The following is a 27758-nucleotide window of genomic DNA, read 5'->3' on the forward strand; positions in this document are numbered from 1 at the left end:
ACCTGGCTATTCATGCCCAAGGTAAGTTCTGGCGAGCTAATCCACACTGTCTGCTGCAAATGGGGGAATGGGTGAATCAAGCAGTCAGTCAGTGAAGAATTTAGTGATCTCCAGCAGGTCCCTCTGACACAAAGACTGAACTTTCATCTATGCCGTAGCTGAGCCATAACCTGGATGCACACATAGTTTAATCAGATAAAACTTAAAATCAAAGATTCAAAAACAAGATCTAGTTGACCGTGAAGCTCCCTTTATGTCCCAGGGCAGGTGGATGGGGTTCAGAGTTAGTGCAGAGGCAGCAGGGCACATACCATTGGAGACCGGTAGCTGAATGCACTTCAATGTAAAAGTGACACGACAACTTAAGGGAAATTACACTTCTTGAACAGTAAAAAGCTCCCAGGGCAGAACCCAACCACAGACCCATGTTTCACAGGAAGAGCCGAATACACCAATGGTCGACAAGCTCGCTGTCACGTATAAATGAGCACTTTAAACTCCTCTGGGATTTCTTATATAAAAATTCATGTTAGGATATGAATTTATAGCAAGCACTAGAGGGTAGTGCAGCTTGACATAACAGTGACCTCACCATAGCCAACTTTGCAAAGTTCCTGCCCGTGTGACACAGCTATACAAGTGGATCTGTGGAGGCCACATTTTACAATGGTGAAGCACATTGTTTAACAACAGACAGATGGTCATCTGCCTCACTGGTGTTGACCTGACAGTGTCACATCCTTCATCTCCATGTGTAAAGGGCCCAGGGTTCACTCGCTACAACTGTCCGTTACACCCGCTATCAGGCTAAGGTTTTGGTTTATTATTGTCACATGTATCGAGGTACAGTGACAAGTTTTGTTTGGCATGCTAGCCAAACAGATCAGATATACACAGGATATACCAGTCTGAAGATGGGTCTCAACCCAAGACGTCACCCATTCCTTCTATCCAAAGATGCTGCCTGTCCCACTAACTCCACCATTTTGTGTCTATCTTCGGAGTAAACCAGCATCTGCAGTTCCTTCTACACAGATCAGATATACCAAACATAGGTACAATCAAGTCAGACTCAAATACAATAGAGTAAAGGGGAGCAAAGAATACAGTCTTCACAAGATGGTGCAGGGACGACCACACACAGCACCCCACCCAACATTTGTTCTCCTTGCCCCGAAAAATCAAAAACCGAGTGACCCCGCTCCTCTAAAATGACCCAGTTAGTGTGACTACCAGCATCTGTGAACGTTGTACACCAAGCTGCACTCAGCATATAAAGTGCAGGGTTGTCAAGCCATAAGTGGTATTTGACAACGGCAGTCCCCACTCTACACTAACAGGTTGAAATGCAGGCGGGGGAAGATGGCAGTGAACCCACTGTCCGAGTTTTGTTGTTACAGCATGGAGGGAGGACATTTGATCCTCAATTCACTGCTGGTTTCCTTAACATCTACTTCTGATTTCCTTCCAGGTGTGGCTGCCAGTTCCGCTTACGGCAGTAAGTATGACCCAGGGGCACTTGCCTCTGCCTCTCCCTCTCTCTCTGTCTCTCCATCCCTCTCTCTCCCCCCACTCTCTCACACCCCTACATCCATCGGTTCTCTTACTTTAATCATCATTCTTAAAACTTTACGTATCTTTTTGTTTCTTTTTAAACATTTTTGGTTTCTAATCTAAGTTTGTTCCGCATGTTATTTATCTGTTACTTAAAGGAAATTTTTTCCACAGTTTCTTTAAATGAAATTAAAATTTTAGATGAAAGCTTGATGGGTGCAAATAATTCTTCTGACGGCTACTCAGCTGGAGAGTTCACCTTTTAGAATGTTGTCCGGGTGATTTTCCGTGTTTATTGATGAAAACGTTCATGTTTTGCCATCAGCTCTTGCTGCGTGCCGCGACCTCTCAGTAAGACCAGTCACGTGACTTCAGCTCTGTTGCAGCCACTCTGCCAACCTGACTTGGTTCGCAAGTCCCCTGATGGAGGATGGAGTGTCTGGGGTGGCCTAAACGAGCCTCACCCCAGCAACTCCCTCTTTTCTCCTCTCCCATCGGGCAAAAGGTATAGAAGTGTGAAAACACTCTGTCCAGATTCAGGGGACAGTTTCTTCCCAGCTGTTGTCAGGTATCTGAACCATCCTACCACAACGAGAGAGCAGTCCTGAACTGCTATCTACCTCATTGGAGACCCTTGGACTATCTTTGATCAGACTGTACTGGCTTTATCATGCACTAAACGTTATTCACATTATTCCCCTTAATCATGTAGCGAGAGGCTCGATTGTAATCATGTATTATCTTTCCATTGACTGGTTAGCAAGCAACAAAAGCTTTTCACTGTACCTCAGTACACATGACAATAAGCTAAACTAATCTAAACTAATCCCGAGTGGTATCCTGTCCACACCAGGTGTGGTACCAGACTCAGCGGGGACAGCAGTAAGGAGGAGGAGGGTTCCAATGAACTGGCCTCCAGACCCTCTGCTGCCAGGCCACCTGCCAACTCACCAGGCAAGATGGCAGAACGATTCTTCCCTGGAGCTGGCGCTCAGTTCAGTAATTGGTGAGCACCGACGTTTTGTAGACCACACAGGAATTATTGACCAGAATCTCTTTAGGAAAGGAGATGGATTGCAAAGTGAGATAGAAATAAACAGAGTAATGCTGCAAACACATTGGGTTTTAAATGCCCAAAAACAGAAGAGAACAGGTGGCCATTTACGACAGAGGTTTTCATTTCCACTGCTGTCATCATTTGAACTATGAGTCTCTGTCTATGGCAATAATCACATTATTTTCTTCTTGAAGGCACAGTGCCTAAATTTGCAGTACATGGTTTTGCTTCTCTCTGGATATTTGGTTGAGCATTTCTGAAGCAGTAGAGTATTTGCAGTGTCTCTCTGTTTCCCTGCGGGTGGCTTTAACCTGTCGATAACTTCCCAACATAGTGATAGTTCCTGAGATCATCTGCAACTGGTAACCTTGGCTGTGCTGATGTCCTGGGACGTGTGCAGTTCTGGACCAGCAACGACAGTGGCATACACAGAACCATGAGTCCTTATCACGACCCTCACTCCCACATCCCCACACCAAAGTGCTTCACACGACAAACAGCTTCCAGCTGTGGGAACAGCACCAAAGGTTGTAACCTGCGTGCAGAACTTTGAGGAAGTCTTCTAAATCAAGGAAGAAAGATTTTAAAGTTGAATGGTTAAAGTAAAGTGTTGGGTGGTACTGAGGGAAGGGTGAGCGAATGTAAAACAGCCAGCAGAAGGCAAAATCAAATGAAGATGGCATATACTAGGTGAATCCAATTGCCTGGGTGTGCTGTTAAAACCTACCCACAGACTATTGTAACTATTTGGTAACCACATCCAAAACTGGGGTCCGAGTCCTTAGCTCACTAAAACTGGTAAAAAAGGCATTTGGAATGTTTGCCTTCATCGGTCCGGACATCGCGTGTAAGAGCCAGGATGTTGCAATGTTGCAGCTCTATAGGGCTCTGGTTAGGCCACATTTGTGCAGTTCTGGTCACCCCATCACAGGAAGGATGTGGTATCTTTGGAGAGAGTGCAGAAGAGGTTTACCAGGAAGCTGCCTGGATTAGAGGGGAATTAGATGTAAGGAGAGGTTGGACTAACGGATTGTTTTCTCTAGAGCGTCGGAGGTGGAGGGAAGATTTAAAATTATGAGAGGCATAGACAGAGTAAACAGTCAAAACCTTTTTCCAAGGGTGGATATGTCAAAGCCAAGCAGCACAGTGGCACAGCTGGTAGAGCCGCTGCCTCACAGTGCCGGAGACCCAGGTTCAATCCTAACCTTGGGTGTTGTTTGTGTGGAGTTTGCATGTCCTCCCTGTGCCCATGTGGGTTTCCTCTGGATGCTGCGGTTTCCTCTCACATCCCAAAGACATGCAGATTTGTAGGTTAATTGGCCACTGTAAAATTGCCCCTAATGTGTAAGCAATGGGATAACATAGAACTAGTGTTGAAAGGTGATCGAGTGTTGGCATGGTCTCGGTGGGCCAAAGGGGCTGTTTCCATGATGTTTCTCTAAACAGCACTAAACTAAACTAAACTAAAGAGGACATGGCTTTAATATCAGAGGGAACAAGTTTAAAGGAATTCTGTGGGGCAAGTTTTTTTTTACAGAGAGCGGTGGGAATACACTGCCAGGTGGGGTGGTGGAGGCAGATATGACAAAAGGCTTTTAGATAGGCACATGGATATGCAGGGAATGGAGGGATATGGATCATGTGCAGGCAAAGCAGGTTAGTTTAATTTGGCATCATGTTCAGCATGGACATTGTGGGCTGAAGGGCCCATTCCTGTGCTGTACTGTTCTATATATTACGTGGTCACAACACGTACACAGCTAAATGTCTCCTTTCTTTCACATGTGCACAGTAATCCGAAAGTCACAAGCGGTGATTTCAGCTGGGGCTGCTGCCTCACCGAAACCGCAGAAGGTGCCAGGTACCATCTCCTCCCGGCCTTGCAACATGTAGGTCCCAGAACTCCCTGGAATGAGATCAGTGTGCACACAAAATGTGGAGGGGAAACTCGGTGAAACTATGCTCGCTCTATAATTTGTTTAAAAAAAATATCTATTTCAACAAAATAAACCATCAACCCCGTTGGAGTTTAGGCCCACAGAACCAGAGGGAGTTCTTTTGATTGTGGTCCTTGTTGTTCCAAGTCGCTGAGTTCTCATTCATTCTAATGCATCACTGGCTGTCTCTCTTGAATCTATACAGATTTAACACAAAGGTGAGATATCAGAGTGTATCCTCATTCTAGATGCTGAGTAGTGGAAAGATTTCATTTTTAACTTTGAGTTTGTTAACACCAGGAATACTCTTTCCCTTTTTAACACTCAAATGTTATTACAGATTTCCTCTGGATGCTCTGGTTTCCTTCCCCATCCCAAAGACATGTGGGTTTGTAGGTTAATTGGTCTCTGTAAATTGCCCAAGTTTGTAAGGAATGGATGAGAAAGTGGGATAACATGGAACTAGGGTGAAAGAGTGATGGATGGTCGGCATGGACTCGGTGGGCCGAAGGGCCTGATCAGTTTTGGGCGAGTGACTACATGAACTCCCTGCCCAGAGTTAAGATTGTGGTTCAGGTGTCTGTGTGCAAACATCACTTCAGTGGACGAGGCCCTTCTTCAGACTGGAACTAGTAGTCAGTCAGTTCTTATATTAATGAAAACAAAGGACTCCAATGACAAGCAGGGTGACTATAACCGTGACCTTGTCTTGTACAGGAGCAAAGTAACACCAGTCAGATTATTATTCAAATCACTGCTCTTTGAATGAGCTATTCATTGCCCACACAACACTCTATAAAAGGGGTTATGCCCAGTTAACAACTCACAGGCATTTCCAACCCTTTGTTCCAGCTGTAAATTTTAATTAACTAGCTTTAATTTTACTGCCCAATTTATATTGCAGGGAGTGAGTGTTTCCAGACTCAGCAAACACCAGGGATGCCAGTGATAAAGGAAGTCCAATTCTAAAGCAAGAGTTTTTCAGAAGTTGGCAGCTACTGCTAAGACCAAGTAGCACCACAGCCTCTTGGTTCTGTGAAGCCAGCATCCAGTTAGTGATAGACACCAAAAGCTGGAGTAACTCAGAAGGACAGGCAGCATCTCGGGATAGGAGGAGTGGGTGACATTTCGGGTCTGAATAAGGGTCTCGACCCGAAACGTCACCCATCCCTTCTCTCCAAAGATGCTGCCTGTCCCGCTGAGTTACTCCAGCTTTTTATGTCTATCTTTGGTTTAAACCAGCATCTGCAGTTCCTTCTTACACATCTGAGTTATTGAAGTTGATTTTAACAGAGTGAAGCAATTCAGCAGGGGGGGGGGGGGGGAGGTGTGCGTTTTGTGATAAAAGGGAAAGTTAGATTGCAAATCTATTTTAAAATTTAAAAAATCATTTTGAAGAACAGAATGATTGAGATTGAGACATGACCACATTGCGCCTCAGAAAGTTACTTGATCACTTCTTCCTTCACACTGAGCCTGTAAACAATCAAGGGATTTGGTTCAGACAGCTGAGTGAAACTCAAGCAAAATAATCCTGATCAACAATTAGCAAGACTGGTGCTTTTGTTGAGATTTTTACCAATAATCATTATTCAGGGCAGTGTTTCTCATTAATTGCAAGAATTCTAAGACCTGACACCACTAACTCTGCCCATGACAAATAATTTGCATTGTAAAATATTCTTGATCAATAACCATATTTAGTGCCCCTAAATGTTGCTCTTAACTAATGGGCAGTCACTTTCTAAATGAGGTGTAATGTGGTCAAGTCTCAATCTCAATCATTCTGTTCTTTAAAATGAAGGTGTTCCGCAGAAACGATCGCCCAGTCTGCGCTTGATCTCGCCGATGTATAAGAGTCCACATCTTGAACAACGGATACAGTAGATGAGGTTGGAGGAGGTGCAAGTGAACCTCTGCCCAACCTGAAAGGACTGTCGGGGTCCCTGAACAGAGTCGAGGGAGGAGGTATAGTGACAGGTGTTGCATCTTCTGCGGTTGCAGAGGAAGGTACCTGGGGAGAGGGTGGTTTGGGTGGGAAGGGATGAGTTAACCAGGGAGATGCGGAGGGAACGGTTTCTGCAGAAGGTCGAAAGGAGTGGAGATGGGAAAATGTGCCTAGTGGTGGGATCCTGTTGGAGGTGGCGGAAATTTCGGAGGATTATGTGTTGTAGGCGACGACTGATGGGGTGGAAGATAAAGACTAGGGGGACTCTGTCTCTGCTAGGGGGAGGGGGAGCAAGGGCGGAGCTGCAGGGTATCGAGGAGACAGGAGTGAGGGCCTCATCTATGATGGGAGAGGGGAACCCCTGTTTCCTAAAGAATGAGGACATCTCGGATGTCCTAGTATGGAACACCTCATCATGGGCGCAGATGCGGCTTAGACAGAGGAATGGGGATACAGTTGCAGGAAACAGGGTGGGAAGATAGTTGTGGGAGTCAGTGGATTTGTAATAGACGTCAGTCAATTGTCTATTTCTTGTGATGAAGACTGTGAGATCAAGAAAGGGGATGGAGGTGTCGGAGATGGTCCAAGTAAATTTGAGTGCAGGATGAAAATTGGTGGTGAAGTTGATGGCCCATGAGTTCTGCATGGGTGCAGAAGGTAACACCGATGCAGTCATCAATGTAACAGAGATAGAGTTTGGGGATAGGGCCGGTGTACGCCTGGAACCTTTGTAGGGATTGTTCAACGTACCCTACAAAGAGGCAGGCATAGCTGGGGCCCATGTGGGTGTCCATAGCTATGCCTTGAACTTGGAGGACATGGGAGGAGTCAAAGGAGAAGTTGTTGAGGGTGAGGACCAGCTCCGCTAGGTGGAGTAGAGTGTTAGTAGAGAGAAACTGGATGGTTCTGCAGACGAGGAAGAAACAGTGGGCTTTAAAGCATTCCTGGTGGGGGATGGAGGTGTTTGAACGTCCATAGTAAGGTTGAGGGCGTGGGGGCTTGGAAAGCAGGTCATTAAAGAAATGAAGGGCATGTGAGGTACCTTGGACATAGGTTGGGAGAGATTGGATCAGGGGGTTAGGATGGAGTCGAGGTATATGCAAATCATTTCCGTGGGACAGGAGCAGACAGAAACAATGGGTCTTCCAGGGCAGTTGTGTTTGTGGATTTTGGGGAGAAGGTAAAAATGGGCTGTGCAGGGCTGGGAAATGATAAGGTTAGAGGCTGTGGAAGGCAGAAGTGATGAAATCAGTAATGGTGTTTGAGATTAAGGCCTGGTGCTCATCTGTGGGATCATGGTCCAAGGATAAGTAGGAGGAGGTGTCTGAGAGTTGTCGCCTGGCCTCAGCCCGGTAGAGGTTAGTGCGCCAGATTACCACGGCACCTCCCTTGTCGGTGGGTTTGATTATAATGTCAGGGTTGTTGCAGAGTGAGTGGAGGGCTGTACGTTCAGAGGTGGTGAGGTTGGAGGAGGTAAGGGGAGTGGAAAAGTTGATACGGTTGATGGCACGCCGGCAGTTTGAAATAAAGAGGTCTAGAGAGGGTAGAAGGCTGTTCTGGGGGGTCCAAGAGGAGGGGGACCAGTGACGACAGGAGAAGGGGTCATCACTGGGTGGTGAGGACCTTCCCATAGAAAAAGGCACAGAGGCGGAGGCGACAGAGCAATGGAAGAAAAGATTGAAGGAAGCCTCTGCATGGTTAACCTTGCATTCTCCATTGACTTCAAAGAGCCAGGTTTCTATGGAGCTGCGCTAAATAGTTTGTAACCTTGAATGCAAAGTGCCAGTCTTAGTGGCAGCAGTAAAGGTCCAATCCATAAATATTTCTTTTAAAAAAAAATCAATGTTAAATAATCCCTTTCTGTAATGCAGATTGATGTCCAGAAGCTTGCAGAATGACCATGAAACGCTCCTTTCCACGAACTAGGGCCAGCAACCCTTGTGTTACAGCCATTCCCCTACCAGAAATTTACCCTTACAGAATTCACAAACCGCTGCTCAAACATTTAAGACACGGAATGAAAGTCTCTCTCGTGAAATTTAGGTGAGTGACTATGAAGTGGCAGAGCAAAAGGCAACATGAATCAGCCATCACCTTGGTCAAAGGTGAAACAGAATAGTGGGGCTGACTGGTGCATTCTTGCTCCTGTATCTGATGTTCTTATGTTCCTGCTGACACTTGGGAACGAGTGCATCAGTAAGTCCATCTTTTAAACAAAGATTTAAAACATTGGTATCTTCAGCAGGATTTCATGCTCAAGTTTCGCAGAGAGGAATGATGAATGGCAGCGTTGTCTCTATATATATGGAAGCAGTAACTAGGCCCACCGACACTCTCTCCTGTATCACACCAGAAGGAAGAGGAACAAAGCAACAATGATCATTTCATTACTCGATTGGCCACAAAAATAATTGCCAGTTTTCCTGAATCAAAGATCGCACCTTCCTGCAAACTGATCCATTCCCTGTAGCCTTAGTCCACAGTGCTTGGTGTAATTCCTGTGCTGAATTATATTCCTTTAATATTGGTCAATAGCACAACCTAATCTGTAGAATTCCCCATGTGAGTGTGGAAATGAGCCATTGAGAGCCGAATCTTCCTCAGAATGTTATGCTCATCTATCTGCCTTTGTTCTGCTTCAGTGAAAGGAGATATCATTCCACGTCTCAATAAGGAGGCCAAGAAGAGTAAGTCTTCCTCTCTCATCATTAACAACTAGTAATAGTTAGCATATACCAATATGTAGAGCACCATTTAACAATGCAGGCTGAGTTACTGTTGGCTTGAGCAATTTTAATTGATTTTAAAACTAGCTATTCCTTGTCACTAGTAACATTGAAATAGAACCATCCTCTCCATAGTTACTAGTCCTTCTACCTCTTTTTAAATTAGTCATCTTTCAGTGAACGCAATATCCAGTACCAGTAACTGAAGCGAGTAAATTGGCGATGTTATTAGTGGATTGTAAGCAACCTTAGAGATTGTGCTTGTGTTTCTTGTTGAAGGACTTGTGCCAACCGCTAAACAAGATGTTAAAAAGGGTGAGTTTATCATTCTTTTTCGAATAAATGAAACCCTCGGGTATTTATTAGTTAAAAATGAAAGCTGCTAATATCCCATACTGTTTGACAGAATGTAAAATACTTTACACAGAGCTTATTCAAGTTGCCGAGCATTTCTTTTGTTTTCTATTCACTACGTCTTTATATTTATATTTACATCTTTATATGTTTCCTAAAATCTTCTCCTGAGGCCAGAATATCAGGTAGTTCCACCATGGACATCTTCACAGCTGAGTGGAATTTTGTGCTTGCCCAAAGTCAGCACCCACACACTTCATGCCAATGTCACTCTCGTTCATCTTGATAATCCCATTTCAATGTTATGTGGCCCCACTGATCCTACACCAGAGATCATCTGACACCTTCCACCACCAGCCCACTGCCTCAGTTTTCCGCATCTAACTTGGGTTGTCATTTACATTATGTTTGTTCCACTCTTATTTCACACAACAGCCTCACCCAAATTGTACCAAAGAGTTAAAACACATTCGACTCTCTTCTAAAGGCTGCAAGTAGGTTTTGCCAAGTGATCAATTATCTTTAAATTGCCGCAGTCCATGGAATATATCAGCCTTGTACAACGATGGACCTCTCGTTAGGCACAATCCCTGCAGTTATGCGGCCCAAGAATAATTCTGCAATGGAAGTGTTCCCACAAAACGTCAATTCACTGCACTGCTCAGCAGGTTTGCACTAATATCTCACACACTCAGCAGCAAGCTTAGCCCGTACCATACAATCAGCTATTCTGTACAAAAAAAATGACTTTCTAATTTCTAATTCATCCCTTTACATAGCTGTATCACTAATCATTTTGACACCAAATGTAATATAAATAATAGCGGTTACATTATTTAGAGGTAGCATTGGTTAAGTGAATCCACTAGTAGCGGTTTCACAGATGGATTTAGTTAGTGGCAATACCCTGCCTCTTGCAACACTTACAACTTTCAAAGTACTAGTCTGACATTGTGCATCCGTTTGGAGTAAAACAACCAGTCAAAAGGATGCTTCCCTATCACTCATCCACAGATTAAAACTCGACTGCTTGTGCTGTAAAGAGACGCAAGAGTCTGCAAATGCTGGAATCTTGAGTGAAACACTAACTGCTGGAGGAGCTCAGTGGTCCCAACTCCAAACATCATCTGTCTATTTCCCTCCACATATGTTGCCTGACCTGCTGAGTTCCTCCAGCAGGTTGTTTTTCATTGCTCGTGTCCTAATTGGGGTTTTGTATTCATCGAGCACTCATCCCTAGAGAAGATAGGCTCAAAGTGAGATGGGACGAGCCCAAATGTAAACTTGGTAGGCATGGACAATGTGGGCCGAAGGGCCTGTTTCTATGCTATATGGCTCTTTGACTATGAATTATTTTAGACTGTTATCAAAGGCACTATATAAATGGAAGATGTTGGATTCTTTATTGGAAGTAATTGAACATGCTGACAGAATCCAATAGAACAGCTTTTCATTTAGTACAATTACCAGATGAAAAAATCTTTGCATCTGTAACCACAGATGAAGCATTATGGGCCGAAGGGCCTGTTCCTGTGCTGTACTACTAGGGTACACCATGTGATTTCATGTGATTTATGTTGGATATCATAGTTCACTATAAAGGCCAGCTACCAAATAGGAAATAAACGTGGCTTCATATGTAGAGTGAAATGATCTTGCTGATAAAGTCTTCACTTGCTCCTAACACATTGCACCGACGTGATGGTTCCCTCTTGCTTACAAGGAGGACGCACCACAATCTCAGAACAAGGAATGAAGAAAGGTAAGTTTATATTAAGTTATTAATCCTGACCAGTAACAATATTTGTTCAGAACCTTGGCACTGATTTTTAGTCTAGTGATCCCCTCGATATTTAGATGTTAGCTGAGCTGTGTCTGTAGAAAATATCCACTCTAGCGTACACCAGAAAACTGATGTTTCTGCTAAGCGAATGAAAATGGAAGATTTACTTGTAATAACTGTTAATGGATTTGTTCCCTTTTGAAATATCTTGAAGTGATCCGTTTTCTCCGCTGTGCAGTATTCGGCAGGTTTTCTACACTACGCTGCTCCTCTGGGCATAAATCTCATGACTTCCTATTACTGCAAATCACTTTATATTCAGCTGCTAGAAGTTGAATGCACACTTTCAACACACAGAGGGTCTTGTTCTCCCCAGTGGAATATCTTTCTTCAACAAAACATCATACCTAATGATCTGATTCTGAACAAACTCTCGTCACTGCCACTTGAAATCTCAACAGATTTGCCACTGTCTGCTCACAAAGTCCCTCGATATTTAGTGTTAACATAGCTATATCTATCTGTAAAAGGATCCACTCCAATGTACACCAGATAATATTGTTTTTGCCTGCACCTCCCCAGTAAACAAATCACCCCTACCAAATGAACAGATCGTATTCCTGTCTGGTGCATTCAATTATCTTGCTTGCCTACGTTTGGGGTCGTATCCCTGGCCACCCTCCCCCACCTTGACACGTTGCACATACCGTACAAGGTTCTGCATAGGGAGACAGTGGTTCAGGCTGTTGAACAATCAACATTGATGTGTGACACAAGGAGGTCATGGCCTACACCGTGTGCAATGATGGAATAGATGCAGGGTATGCAGCACATCGTCTCTGGAGACAAGTTCATTGACAAATTAATCCTTTCCTCTCGGATTCTTGCTCAACTCCCGTTCCTGCTGATAATATGAATGTCTTGGTGAGCACTAGTGAATCTCATAATGAGCAATGATTTTACTTAAAAGGGCACCAGATCTAATCTTGTGTTTAAAACCTTAATTTACAGAAGGATAATGGATATGCAGTGCCATTTTCAAAAGTGACATAAGATGTCTGCGAGATGTAATTGAAATATGTAGATAACTACATCACTTTTAACAAGCAAAATTAGTTCTGGAATACATTAAACAGCATTGCTTCCAGCGACTAACACAATAAAAGCCACGTAATTACTACATTCCTGCCAATTAAAATTAAATTGATATCTTTGTTTCTTATGAAAGGTAAAAGTAAAACTATTTTCAAGTGTCAAAACAAGTGTAAAGCTGACATAATGTGTCATTTGATGTTAATTTATGCATGGCCACAACTAGAGGAGGAACAGTCTGCTGTAGATGTCTGAGAAATGATAAGACGTGAAATGACTACAAACCAGGAGGTCTTGTATCCACTGAGTTACTGACAGTAAATGCTTATCACGACTTACAATTTAGGCAAGGAGTGATAACAGTAAGCTAGCTATATGTCTTTATGAGCAATTGCTGAGGAGTTAGTTTGTTCTTCATGGGCAATAAGGGTAGGTCTCGACATCATGTTTGGCATAGACATTGTGGGCCAAAGGGCCTGTTCATGTGCTGTACTGTTCAATGTTCTGATGGAAGGGGACACCATCATCATTGCTGTAACATTGAGATATAGTAGCACAATTTCCCAATATCATTGGAATTCCAGAGGTGAATGTGTATTTGTCAGTAGTCTGCATTCTTATCATGCAAGAAACCTTGAGCAAAAAACTAACTTTTGAAAGAACTCAGCAGGTCAGGAGGCAAAGGATTGGTCAATGTCTTGGGAGGAGATCCTGCTTCATGACTCAGGGTTTTGACACAACATTTCAACCATCCCTTCATCTCTCCAGAATGCCACTTGGCCTGCTGAGGTCTTCCAGCTGCTTGGTGTTTGTTCAGGACACTTTAGGCTTCTCAGTTGATCAAATAACAAGATTCAAGGACACTGTGCCACAGATGGTAGAGCTGTTGCCTCACAGCGCCAGAGACTTGGGTTCAATCCTGACCTTGGGTGCTGTCTGTGTGGAGTTTGCATGTTCTCACTGTGACCATGTGGGTTTCCTCTAGGTACTCCACTGTCTTCCCACATCTCAAAGACGTGTGAGTTTGTAGGTTAATTGGCCTCTGCAAATTGCCCCTAGTGTGCAGGGAGTAGATGTGAAATTGGGATAGTAGAACTAGTGTGAATGGGTGATCAATGGTTTTTGTGAACTTGGTGGGCTGAAGGGCTTGTTTCCATCCTGTATCTCTAAAGTAAACTCTAAACAGACTAAACAATATTCTGAGATAGAAACAATGACACGTAATACTGATCTACAGGTAAGAAAACCAATGTAACAGATTGAATGAGTCAGGGGAATGAAGCAGGTTTAATAGTGGGAATGAGAAGTTTCCATAGGATTTACTAATTTACATGATATCAAGAGTAGAAATGGTGGTCAGATTATTCTCATGTTGAGACTCCTTGTGTCACACTAATGGTCTTGTTCTGAGACATATTTGTGATGAATGCTCACATCACACCACCTCATCACTCCACTTTGAGTGCAGTACGCAAGCACCGTTGTCACATATAACAGTGTGTAAATGAGCTTTATAGTGCGCATTGTATACCCCATTCTTGTGTTGATCCACATTGGGTTTGGGTTTGGGGAGGCCACAGAGAGACACAGTTCTGCAACTGGCCATGCTCTGATATAAATGTTAGGTGCCCAACGTTCCATCAACCTGCCAGTGTGCGTTGCAAAACAGATTGAAGGATTCCAAGCCCGTGTGTAACAGAAGTTAAATTGCAGGTTTAACTGAGAGAAAGTAAGTAAATGTGTCAATTTAGTGCAGTATTAAGGTCACTGTACAATTTCCATTGTTTGAATTGGAATAGAAGTAACTCAGTCTGATCCAATCTGAAAATAAATGGTGATTAGGTTCCATATTAAAGTGGATATTTGTCCTAGAACTGTCCCTGGATATCCTGAACTGGTTTAGGAGCGGGTCCAGTGCCGTGCATAGTGACATAGGGATCAACACAGAGACAACAAACTTGACGCTGCAAACATGCCGAAGACTCCAGAATGATCACACACAAATGCAGCCAAAATCGATTCTCGCCGGAGTGGCCATCTTCCCGAACAACGTACACAGTTAACAGACTACACCATAGTTCTACACCATGATAAGATCCGACTAACAGAAAACCCACGCCAAGAATGCCTCTTGCCATGAAAGTTGTTTTCGTGTGGACTCGCGATTAGTCTATAGGTTCCACTGTGAACAGAGTATCTTGGAGACCTGTAAACCCTTCACACAAAGCCAAACACAGTTGACGTTCCTGCCCACGACGAGATGACACCGAGTGTCGGCCTCCACACTCACACCCCTCCGCGGGAGCCGCCGCCAGTCAATCTGCCTCACACTTCAGAGGCCCGTTTGGATTTCAGGGATGGACGAATAATGGGCGATGCAATAGATATGACCCTCGCCCCTGAAGTCAGCATTACCCTCGACTGGGACAAGATACAAGAGAACGGGCGGTAAAGCACATTGAACTGTCCTCCCCACGTGATTGTTAACAGTAGAACGTAGATTGACAGTCAGCCAAACTCGATTCAATAATCAGATGCGAGTCAGGAAGTTAGCATCTCTGCTCTTAAGTTTAATGATTTTCCAGTGCTGTCATTCTTAATATTGAAAAAACGAGTGAAACTATAAAGGAGAAGAAAAATACACAGATTACTTTCCTTTGCAGAAATATACATTTAAATAGAAATAAACATATGGGCCAAATATATAATAAACAATCCTATTAACAATCAAAGCAAATCCTATTCCTTGTATGTAAGGTGCTACAAAAAGGCCGCCGGCTAACAATCTAAACATTCACAAATGCTATGAAGTTAATGAAATGAGTTAAACATCATCTGCCATAAATATTCTCCAATATAACATTCCAAGCATACAGTGAACTATATAAACATACAGCCATTGCTTTCTTAAGCGTAGCAAGCTAGGATTGGGATGGATTGCTTCTGCTGCTGAACATGACAGAAAAAACAAAGACAGGAGACTACTTCCTGCTTCCTACTTCCTGTGTGCAACTGACCTTTAACAATAAAAGTCCAATAGATGGCGCTATTGCGCATAAGTTCCAGCAGAGGACAGAATAAAAGCCACGTCACCAAGCTATTAGTGCAGCAACATCATAAAGAGGTAAAGCACCAGGGCAGTCAGTTCACAAAGGGAGCCATCAGAGCGGCAGGTCTGTGGATTGTCGGTGGCAAGCTACTTATCAGTTCTGTTTTGCATGATTGCATCACATGTTGCAAGCTCAGGAGTAAAATGGAGAAACAGAAGATGGCTGACCTCCCTCCGGAATGCCTCAGTATATCCCCTCCATTCACCTCCCACACTGGACCCCTATCAGTACGCCTACCGCAAGAACAGGAGTACGGAGGATGCCATCTCAACGGCACTTCACTCCGCGCTCTCCCACCTTGACAACAGAGACAACTATGTGAGAATGCTGTTCATCGACTATAGCTCAGCATTTAACACCATTATCCCCTCAAAACTGATCACCAAACTCAACGACCTGGGCATCGACCCCTCCCTCTGCAACTGGATACTGGTCTTTTTAACTAACAGACCCCAGTCTGTTAGGTCAGACAACCACACCTCTTCAACCCTCACCCTGAACACCAGCGTTCCACAAGGCTGTGTGCTGAGCCCCCTTCACCTACGACTGCACACCTGTATATGGTACTAACACCATCATCAAGTATGCAGATGATACAACGGTGATTGGCCTCATCAGTGACAATGATGAGTCAGCCTATAGGGAGGAGGTCCAGCTCCTAGCAGCATGGTGCACTGACAACCTGGTCCTTAACTCCAAGAAGACCAAGGAGCTCATTGTGGACTACAGAAGGTCTAGGAGCAGCACGCACACCCCCATCCATATTAACGGGATGGAGGTGGAACGTGTTTCCAGCTTCAGATTTCTGGGGGTCAACATCTCTGATGACCTCTCTTGGACCAACAATACCTCAACACTGGTCAAGAAGGCTCACCAGCGTCTCTCCTGCCTGAGGAGACTAAAGAAGGTCCATCTGTCTCCTCAGATTCTGGTGAACTTCTACCGCTGCACCATCGAGAGCATCCTTACCAACTGTATCACAGTATGGTTTGGCAACTGCTCTGTCTCCGACCGGAAAGCACTGCAGACGGTTGTGAAAACTGCCCAACGCATCACCGGTTCCTCACTCCCCTCCATTGAGTCTGTCCAAAGCAAGCGATGTCAGCATCGTCAAGGACTGCTCTCACCCCAGCCACAGACTGTTTACCCTCCTCCCATTCGGGAGGCGCTACAGGTGTCTCCGTTGCCGGACCAGCAGGTTCAGGAACAGTTTCTTCCCTGTGGCTGTTACACTACTGAACTCTGCACCTTGGTGATCGCCAGTCACCCCCCCCCCCCCGGACACCTCTTCCCCCAGAAAAATTGCTACTGTTTGTACATATATATATTTTACTGTTCATTATTCCATGTTCGTTCTTCGGGGTGAGATGTTAACCGGAGTGCCAACCTTTGCATTTATCAGAGGCACTGGAGGAGTCTGACCTGAAGGATAGAGCCACTTGAATGAGGAGTGCCACAGCTCTGAGAACGCCCTCTGCCGGTTCTTCGCCATCCGTGGACAAGCAAAACAGCTTAGATCTGACACCGGAACAAATTTCATCGGGGCAAGTAGAGAGCTGAAGATGGACAAGGACTCTAGCGAGCAGACAAATATCCAGAGGTACTTAAGTCAGCAGGGATGCACATGGGAGTTCAACCCCCCTCATGCTTCACACATGGGAGGGGCCTGGGAACGTTTGATTGGCGTCTCATGCAGAATCCTGGACTCCATGTTGCTACAACGGAGGTCACTGCACCTCACTCACGAAGTCCTTTGTACCCTCATGGCTGAAGTATCAGCAATCATCAATGCAAGACCATTAGTGCCAATCTCTTCTGATCCGGACTCACCATTCCTCCTAACTCCTGCAATGCTGCTTTTACCCAGAAGTCCGGCGTACCAGCTCCTCCAAGCAGACATGCGATGAGGATGCTGGTCCTGTGGAAATATCTCAAGACCTGGGCATTGCCCAGAGCCACCGAGACCACATCCTGCACCTCTTGAATCACGGCACGACTACTCAGCTGCAATCCCTGCCACGGATAGGAGTGAAGACTGCGCAGAAAATCCTCGCGTGGAGAGAGCAACATGGGAGGTTTAACCAGATCGAAGATCTCGCCAAGGCTGGATTGTCTGGAAAACCTCTCAGCACCTTCATGAGGGCCAATGCTATCAGCCACTTTACCAAGAGTCAGTCCCAGGATTGCACGAAGGAGGTTCACCCCCCCCCCCCCCCCTCTTCCCCCTCTCTCCGACAGGCTAAGACACAGAGGAGACAAAATTGCATCTGTCTCCGTCGACGCCTGAGTATGACTGTCTAACCGTTCGGGGAGAGAGTGAGATGGAGGGGGAGGGAGAGAGAGTGTGTTTGTGGACACTTTAATTTATAAAATAAAAGTCCAATAGATGGCGCTATTGCGCATAAGTTCCAGCAGAGGCCTGACATCGATAGATGCCACTACTAACATCCGCTAAAGTAACCTCAGGATCCTTGTCTCTCAGGAAGGAGAAGAATGACCTCAGAGATAGATAGATAGATAGATATAATTTATTGCCACACAACCAGGGTTGGTGGAAATTTGGGTCTCATGTAGCTCTTAGAGGTGCCTTGAGTTAGGCGTCCACCGACTTTAAGGACCACTGGATTCAACTTCACAAGTGGACTGGATCGAGGGAGTTCTCTGTTCCCTGTGAGTTTACTGAAGTCCTCAGCATAGGTCTCTTTCTGTGCAGACTTGATGATGATATTTCTAGCGGCAGACAACTCCTCCGGAGTGCGAGGCTTATCACACCAATGCCAACCTTTGCATTTATCAGAGGCACTGGAGGAGTCTGACCTGAAGGATCGAGCCACATGAATGAGGAGTGCCACAGCTCTGAGAAGAGAATTCCGGGTGGAGAAATGTTGGAAACGCTGGGAAGTAAGTTGTCTCTGCATTGTTTGAGTGACTTGTGGACGGAATTCAATGTCTAGCTCTGGATCAATCAACTGAAAGGACTCTCGCACTTCAAGAGAACTTTCTGGCGGCTTGTGCAGAAATGCAGGTCCAGTAAACCATGAAGTGTTGGCAAGCTGTGATGCAGACACTGACCTTGTTGCAAGACCCGCTGGATTTTGATCTGTCGGCACATAGTGCTACTGTTCCGGGCGTGTAGTCTGTCGAATGCGTCTGACCCTGTTATGTACATAGACAAAGAAACGTCTGCTGTCATTGAAGATGTACCCCAGGACTACCGCACAGTAGAACTTGACTGCGTCAGGTTTGAGGGCAATCTCATCCAGTATCCGGTCCGCCATCTCCACTGCCAGTACCGCCCCACAGAGTTCAAGTCTAGGTGTCGTAGGTTCCGGTTGAGGAGTCAACTTAGCTTTCCCTAGGTCAAATCCTACACGGCATTGCCCTTCTTCGGAGATTACTCTAAGGTAGGCTACTGCACCGATGGCTGTGTGGGAAGCATCAGAGAAGAGGCACAACTCTGTGTGTTTAGCACTAAGAAGAGAGTGGGGGGAGTATGTGCGTGAGATATGAAGATTCTTCAAGTCTCAAAGCGAAGCTCTCCACGTTTTCCACTTCTCTAGCTTTTTCTCTGGAAGTGGTGTGTCCGTCACAACTGTCAATGGTGGCGAATTCACACAGTAGTGCCCTCCCTCGTATGGTCACTGGTGCCACGAAACCGAGGGGGTCAAAAAGGTTGTTCACTGCGGCCAAAACTCCACGTCGAGCGAATGGTTTTTCTTCTGCAGAGACTTTGAAGGTGAATGTGTCAGACTCCATTTCCCAGTACAATCCGAGGCTTCTTTGCATTGGTAAAGCTTCATCAGTCAAGGAAAGATCCTTTATGTCTTTTGGCAGGTCTTCAACGGGGAAGGCTTTCATGACTGCAGCATTGTTTGAAGCGATTTTATGCAGCTTCAGGTTTGACTGAGCAAGACATGCTTGAGATCGTTTCAGCAGATCGATGGCCTTGGACTCTGTGGGCAAAGAGATGAGCGTAAAAATAACTCTCCACAAAGCGACGTGTACTCATTCTCACCTTCCTGAGCAGCACGTCTTAGCCCATAGATTGCGATGGCAGGAGAGTGACTGTTCTCAAAGACGTGCACACGCATCCGATACTCAACGATGTCCTTTGACATATCGTTGTCCCTGTGCCATATAAACCTTAGGTAATTCCTGTGGTCTTTTCTCACTACAAAACAATAGAACATCTGCTGAACGTCGGCTGTTATGGCTACAGGTTCCTTTCGGAAGCGGATCAACTCTCCAAGGAGGGAGTTATTCATATCTGGGCCGGTAAGCAAAACTTTGTTGAGTGACATTCCACCATACTGTGCACTGTAGTCAAAGACCACCCTGATACGGTCTGGTTTCTGAGGGTGGTAAACTCCAAAGATTGGCAGATACCAGCATTCAGTGGGGGTGCTCGTTCAGCGTGGTTGTTCTCAAACACTTTTCCCAGGAAGGCAATGAACTGCTCTTTCATTGCAGGCCTTTTGCTCAAGGTGCGCTGTAAAGAAGCAAGACGAGAGGGGGCCTGATCTCTATTATTGGGAAGAGGAAGTCTGGGTACTCTGAAAGATAGAGGCGCCACCCAGCTGTTGGTGTCATCTTCATGGCACTCTTCTTCCATAGTCTTTAGAAATGTTGCGGCAGATTATCATATCTTTCAGGTAATTAGCACCCTAGCCGCTATTTGGATGAGAATGGTTGAAGGGGGTGTCTTCTAAACGCATGCAAGCTCACTCACAGAGTCCTTCAGAGCTTCTTCTCAGATATGACTTCAAAACACAATCTTTTGATGAATAACTGCTTTATTGTTTCTAGAAAACTGTAAGAACTCTTAAGTGGTTGGACAGGCTAGATGCAGGAAGTTTGTTCCCGATGTTGGGGAAGTCCAGAACAAGGGGTCACAGTTTAAGGATAAGGGGGAAATCTTTTAGGACCGAGATGAGAAAAACATTTTTCACACAGAGAGTGGTGAATCTGTGGAATTCTCTGCCACAGAAGGTAGTTGAGGCCAGTTCATTGGCTATATTTAAGAGGGAGTTAGATGTGGCCCTTGTGGCTAAAGGGATCAGGAGGTATGGAGAGAAGGCAGGTACAGGATACTGAGTTGGATGATCAGCCATGATCATATTGAATGGCGGTGCAGGCTCGAAGGGCCGAATGGCCTCCTCCTGCACCTATTTTCTTTGTTTCTATGTTTCTAAGATACATCCAAGTTTCTTCCGACTCGTTACTACAATCTTCGTCGAACTCCTGCTTATTACTTTAGACTTTAGAAAACTCCTCGTGTCTCCGTAACACTGGCAAGAGCCGCATGACCCCACATGATCTCCTTTAGATCTCCCGTGGACCCCGCATGGCCTGCATGGTAGAAGGGTTAAACCTCCCATCGTCTCTCCAAACTAATCTAAAAACTAAACTTCTGCGCAAGCATCTAAGCTCCAAACACGCCCAAAAACACGTCATAATTCCCACCCACATTATAACGGGCAGTCTAAAATTGTCACATGCCATCCACAATGACATGCAAAACAGGCCAAATGGCCACTACATACCAGACCCTAATTGTTCCAAATACCTAATGAGGCAATTACCAATAAACATCAAAAAAGTGGCCATAAAGGCTTAACATACATCAAAATCAAAAGGTCAGGGAATAACACCCCGCAGCTCCTCTTCGGGAAATTGAACCCCGGTCTACCGCTTGACAGGCGGGGATACTAACCACTATACTAACGAGGAAAAAAATAGCAGGCACTATATATCTGCAATCAGAATTCTTCTGGCTCTTCCATCTTCATTTTCATCTTCTAGGAGCAAGCACAACTTAGTTATTAATCTTATTACAACAGTGGTTTTAGTTCGTATCGTGCATACCAATCCCTTAAAATCAGGCATGATATAGCAATGTTACAAAATTTTGAGATTTTAAAAATCAAGTATTTAATTTATCCCATCAGATAAAGCATAAAAATAAGTTTAATTTGACACCTAATTCACTTTCATATCTTCAGTATTAAAAAGGTTATGGCCATTTTCATACTCGGAAATTAGCATCTTGTTCCCTATTGCTTTTTCATTGACTTAACACAAAAGCTGTGATCGAGAACAGTCAAAAGCCCATAACTTTCTTAAGAATTAAGAGAACATGAAAGAAATGTTCAGTTATTATAGATTGAAGCATTCGGAAACAAATATGAAACAATCTTACTTAGATTACTTGAAATTAAAGCATATAATTAGTTAGTTACCTAATTGTAGCTAATTATAAAATTCAATTACTAGATCTAAACATCTATCCATTTCTTAAGAATAGATTAACATTTTTTAAATAACCTAAGTGTCCAAATAACATTCACACAAGAATTCACAATATAACATAATTTTTAAATCTCATTGTCATGGGTTTATAGGCCAAATGGAAGGAATTTAATGTTTAATACCTGTAAATTAATGGCCATTTAAATCAGCTTGCGAGTGGGTTTTTCTGGAACGCGACCATTTGGAATGTTGCGGTTGCAGTGATTTTAGTCCCCCATACCGGCAGCAAAAACACTGCCGGTACTTCGGGGAAACAAATCACCGTTTCGCAACTTAAAATGTGAATTAAATGCATCTTAAGAAACACTTTTATACATAAAAATAAACTACTTTCTTTTACCTGTCCCCTACATTAAATCTGTCCCCGTTGTCGGCGTTAACGGCTTCAGAAGCTGATTTTAAAATCACTCCAGCGATTAACTTGTCGGGCGAATTTTTAAAAAAAACACACAGAACGGCCGTCGGAACGATTCTTTAGCAAAATCTTGCACTTCAGGATCTGGTAAAGGGGGAGGAAAAATATGAAGTTGGTATTTCCCTTTTGAGCGGTTTTTATAATAGAGCTTTAGGTTTTTTTTTTGTTTTGTTTATCTTTTTTCCTCCTTTCTTTTCTAGGGTCTATTTCTTAATTATTTTCTATAACCAATGGGTCTCTGTTTTTTTTTCTCCTTGATCACTCTTTTACACGAACACAACTTTCTTTCTCTCACTTTCTTTACTTTCTTTATCTATACCTTTCCTTAAAGCTTAAAAAATGAAGGGGTACAATAAATGGAATAAGATATATCTGGCTTGTACTATTGTAATTTACTGTACTTCTAATAAATAAAAATATTTAAAAAAAAATAAAAAAATAAAAAATCTTGCACTCCAACAAAATATAATCCAGGACCAGGTCGGAAAAAAATGCTCTTTCCATTGGCAGATCAACACTTTTTTGCCTGAAAGGCAAGTCCACACAACAATGTCCATCAGCTTTCACTGAGTCGTTCATAACATCCATGAACTTCAATTCTTCTTTCGACATCTCTTCAGATGGTTTGCTGGTACTTTCATGAGAGTCATGATTATATGGCTTCATTAACAGCTTTTCCAATTTACCTGTAGATATTTGGTTAACAGCAACAGCACGGCAGTTCACCTGGCTACCGTTTCCCTTATTCCCTGGTCCTGGCACACCTCAAAGGATCCCTATCAGTTTGCCTACCGCAAGAATAGGAGTACGGAGGATGCCATCTCAACGGCACTTCACTCCGCCCTCTCCCACCTCGACAACAGAGACACTTACGTAAGAATGCTGTTCATCGATTACAGCTCAGCATTCAACACCATTATACCCTCTAAACTGATCACCAAACTCGGTAACCTGGGCATCGACCCCTCCCTCTGCAACTGGATACTGGTCTTTCTAACCAACAGACCCCAGTCTGTTAGGTTAGACAAGCACACCTCTTCAACCCTCACCCTGAACACCGGCGTTCCACAGGGCTGTGTGCTGAGCCCCCTCCTCTACTCCCTCCTCACCTACAACTGCACACCTGTACATGGTACTAACACCATCATCAAGTATGCAGATGATACAACGGTGATTGGCCTCATCAGCAACAACGATGAGTCGGCCTATAGGGAGGAGGTCCAGCTCCTAGCAGCATGGTGCGCTGACAACAACCTGGCCCTTAACTCAAAGAAGACCAAGGAGCTCATTGTAGACTTCAGGAAGTCTAGGGGCGGCACGCACACCCCCATCCACATCAACGGGACGGAGGTGGAACGTGTTTCCAGCTACAGGTTCCTGGGGGTCAACATCTCCGATGACCTCTCTTGGACCCCCAATACCTCAACTCTGGTCAAAAAGGCTCACCAGCGTCTCTTCTTCCTGAGGAGACTGAAGAAGGTTCATCTGTCTCCTCAAATTCTAGTGAACTTCTACCGCTGCACCATCAAGAGCATCCTTACCAACTGTATCACAGTATGGTATAGCAACTGCTCTGTCTCAGACCGGAAAGCAATGCAGAGGGTGGTGAAAATTGCCCAACCCATCACCGGTTCCTCGCTCCCCTCCATTGAGTCTGTCCAAAGCAAGCGTTGTCCGCGGAGGGCGCTCAGCATCGCCAAGGACTGCTCTCACCCCAACCATGGACTGTTTAACCTCCTACCATCCGGGAGGCGCAACAGGTCTCTCCGTTGCCGGTCCAGCAAGTCCAGGAACAGCTTCTTCCCTGCGGCTGTCACTCTACTCAACAATGTACCTCGGTGACTGCCGATCACACCCCCACCCCGCCGGACACTCCTCCCACAGGAAAAACACTGACTGTATGCATGTAAATAGATTTATTTATTGAAATCATATTCTATGTCGCTCTTCCAGGGAGATGCTAACTGCATTTCGTTGTCTCTGTACTGTACACTGACAATGACAATTAAAGTTGAAACTGAATCTGAATCTGAATCTTGCACAAGGAGCCATAGATAACCCATCCAAGTAGGGTCTTCACAGCATACGGTCCATCACCTTGGCTCCTAACAATCTGTACAGGTTCTAATGCTTTCAGAGCATTCGTTCCAATAAGTAAGTCAATATCAGCATTTATCTTTGATATTTTGACATCCTTCAGGTAAGGCCATTGCTTTAAGTCTTCACATCTGGGCACATTCTGACGACCAGCAGGCATAATTCCATGCGTAAACACTTCAGATGTGGTATGAAATTATCTTCATCCAAACCTAGATATCTCCATACTCGTAATGCAATGACTCATGCTCGGTTTATCTTTATTCATGATACGTAATCGAATCTTCGTCTCTTCTCCTCTGATATTCAGCCTTCTCGTCAGCCTTTCTGTGCAAAAGGTAGTCGAACGTCCATGATCCAGAAAAGCATATGTTTGCAACACTGCATTCGTCTTGCTGTTCCTTACTTGCACTGGTAAAATAGAAAAATTACGAGCTTCAACCCCAGCCCCAATATGAGCAGATACTTGAGGCGAGGTGATAGCATCTCTAGTAGTTGGCTTCTCGCCCTCTTCTGTTTGTTCCAGTTCATCTTCTTCTATTTGCTCTGGTATTTCATCATCCGTTTGTTCCAGTTCTTCTTCTTCTTCTTCCCAGTGCTTTGACAGCTCTACTTCAATGTGAAGTGCTTCAGGATATTGATTGCATTCATAACAAATAATAGGACTCTTACAGTCTCTCACCTTATGTCCCTTTTTCAAACATCCAAACCAGATTCCCTTCACCTTCAAGAAATCCATCTTGTCTTCATATTCTTTCATCTTGAATCTACGACACCATCTTATGGTGTGACCAACTTCATCACATAACAAACAAAATACTATTTGCTTGCTAGTAGACACCTTTCTTTTTCTTTCATCTGTCTTTTCTGCAGATAGGGTCATGATAGCAAAACTACTTCTCTTAGATTCAGATCTTTCTTCAGTTTTGGTAAAGGTAGAACCTTTATAAGTGGCAAGTGGTCTGCGATCTTCAATAGTTCCGTTGTATGAGTCTGACATGTACCGTACTTCTTTGTCCAAGAATTCCACTAGGTCTGGTAGCCTGGCTACTTGTTTGCCCTTATCTCGTATTTCACCTGCCCTATCTCTCCACTTTTCTCTCATTCTTCTGGGCAACCTGCTCAAGATGATTCTCATATTACTTGCAAGATTCATTTCCTACATGTAGCTGAGATTTCTCATCGAGCTGCAACAATCTCTTAGAAATATTGCATAATCACTCAATTTTTCCACATCTTCGTGAAGATACATTCGAGATACTATGTCCCTGTGCAATATCATCACCTTCTTCTTCCTCTTCTTCTTCTTCTTCATGCTTAGTATCTCCTTTTCTGTAACCTTCACTTTTGTCAACTTTAGCCAACCATGTTTCTGCAACTTCCATGGATTCATCATAATACTCCGTATTTTCTGAATACCACTTATAATGTCTTTCACGTTCCTCTTGAGAACGCTCTGCTTCCAGCAGTGTGTCCTGCTTTTCTTTAAGCTCATTATTAAGGCTACGTATCAGGCGTAATTTATCCTCAACCTTCTCCAGGTTAGCTGCTGATTCCATGGCTACCTTTACACTTTCAAGCAGCCTACTAATCCTCTTCCACAACTTGCTTCTACCCAATTCAGTCTCCTTGAGAACATGGATTCGACCTTTCTCAGTGAGTTTAACTTGTCTGGCTGGTCTTGTGGCTCCACCATGTGCTCCTTCAAGCACCAAGCTTCTAGATCCTTCGTCTTCTAAATTCATGATTTTGAAGAGGCCTTGGCAGATTGCCAAGTCTTTAAATTAATCGAACAAAAGCCTCTGCTAGTAGCTGTAGCTTTGTTTTGTCAACATTTCTTCAAAAACAAAAACATACTGATAATGTAGAGAACATCTCTCTAACACCAGGTGCAAAATGTAGCTCTAATTCAATGGAATGCACTTATCAGGAGCAATTCAAAACAATCCAAGCTTGGTCTGCTTTCCCCAGACAAGCTGGAGAAAACACTTTCTGAGCTGTTACAGAAGTCTTTTAATTAAGCTGTGATTTTAATTCAAAGAGTAATAATCGATTTGAACTCACAAATCCAGTGATACGTCTTCAGATACGTCTCGATGCTGTCGATAGACCTCAAGGCCTCTCTCTGGCCGAGATCTTTATCTTCCTGGAACCACTTTCTTCTGGCTAAAACCTCTCCGAGAATTTTAGCCAATCTTTTGTCCTCTTCACTGGGACTGTATTTCTGGTTCAGTTCCACAACTGGAACCAGTCTTCTTTGGCTATGCCTCTCCAAGGTCTTAGCCTTCTTCGCTTCGATTGAATCTTCTGTCCCACTCTCTGGGACTGGTATTTAAACCCCCTGCTGGAGGTTCACTTCTACTTAATTTAGCACCAGATTATCATATCTTTCAGGTAATTAGCACCACTAGCCGCTATTTGGACGAGAATGGTTGAAGGGGGTGTCTTCTAAACGCATGCAAGCTCACTCAGAGTCCTTCAGAGCTTCTTCTCGGATATGACTTCAAAACACAGTCTTTTGATGAATAAATGCTTTATTGTTGCTAGAAAACAGTAAGATACATCCAAGTTCCTTCCGACTCGAAGAACTACAATCTTCTTCGAACTCCTGCTTATTACTTTAGACATTAGAAAACTCCTCGTGTCTCTGTAACACTGGCAAGATCTGCATGATCTCCTTTAGATCTCCCGTGGACCCCGCATGGTAGAAGGGTTAAACCTCCCCATCGTCTCTCCAAACTAATCTAAAAACTAAATTTCTGCGCAAGCATCTAAGCTCCAAACACGCCCAAAAACACGTCATAATTCCCACCCACATTATAACGGGCAGTCTAAAATTTAAAGGCACATGCCATCCACAATGACATGCAAAACAGGCCAAATGGCTACTACAAGAAAGGCTCTGTCTTCAAAGGATGGAGCACACTTATCATCATTCTCAGTCCTCATGAATGCTGAGCTGCCAAGCTTATCCACAACTGCTTTGTCAGCAGAGACACTTGTAGGTGAAGGAAACACATGTTGACTCCCCGCCGTGGTTCACCGTCTCTCTGAGATATATTTGGCTCTGGCAGGGGGTGAGGAATGAGGGTCGACCATTGTCAAGGATGTGCGTCTTTAAAGTGCTGATGCTTGGCTCATGCACATCCCCAAGGCAAACATCACCTATGAGGACTCAGCCTAAGTCCAGTCTCTGTGCAAAGGGAGTGTTGCCAGGCCCATTGATTTGTTGCCTCACCTTGTGTACTCTGAGGATATCTCTTCCAAGCAAGAGTAGAATCTGAGCATTTGGATGTAGTTCTGGGATGTGAGCTGCGACCGGACTGAAATGAGTGTGTTGACGTGCTGCCTCCGGTATTGGTATCTCTGTCCTATT

At 44.3% G+C, this 27758-nt stretch overlaps 1 protein-coding gene and 1 long non-coding RNA gene across 2 annotated transcripts in view; one reads left to right on the forward strand and one right to left on the reverse strand.

The window, feature by feature from the left end:
• The window catches only part of ntng2 (netrin G2), an 89908-nt gene that overhangs the window by 50610 nt on the left and 11540 nt on the right, over positions 1-27758 (forward strand). Inside the window, exon 5 of the mRNA XM_033048633.1 lies at positions 1472-1498. Coding sequence (XP_032904524.1) covers positions 1472-1498 — 27 coding nt within the window. The remainder of the gene's footprint in view (positions 1-1471; positions 1499-27758) is intronic.
• On the reverse strand, positions 11670-26646 carry LOC116990706. Its single transcript, XR_004416606.1, has 3 exons — positions 26536-26646; positions 15437-15449; positions 11670-11681 (listed from the first exon to the last, which is right to left on the reverse strand). It is a non-coding gene; the product is annotated as an uncharacterized LOC116990706 (long non-coding RNA).

The sequence above is a fragment of the Amblyraja radiata genome, chromosome 32 (genome assembly GCF_010909765.2).
Source record: "Amblyraja radiata isolate CabotCenter1 chromosome 32, sAmbRad1.1.pri, whole genome shotgun sequence".
NCBI lineage: Eukaryota > Metazoa > Chordata > Chondrichthyes > Rajiformes > Rajidae > Amblyraja > Amblyraja radiata.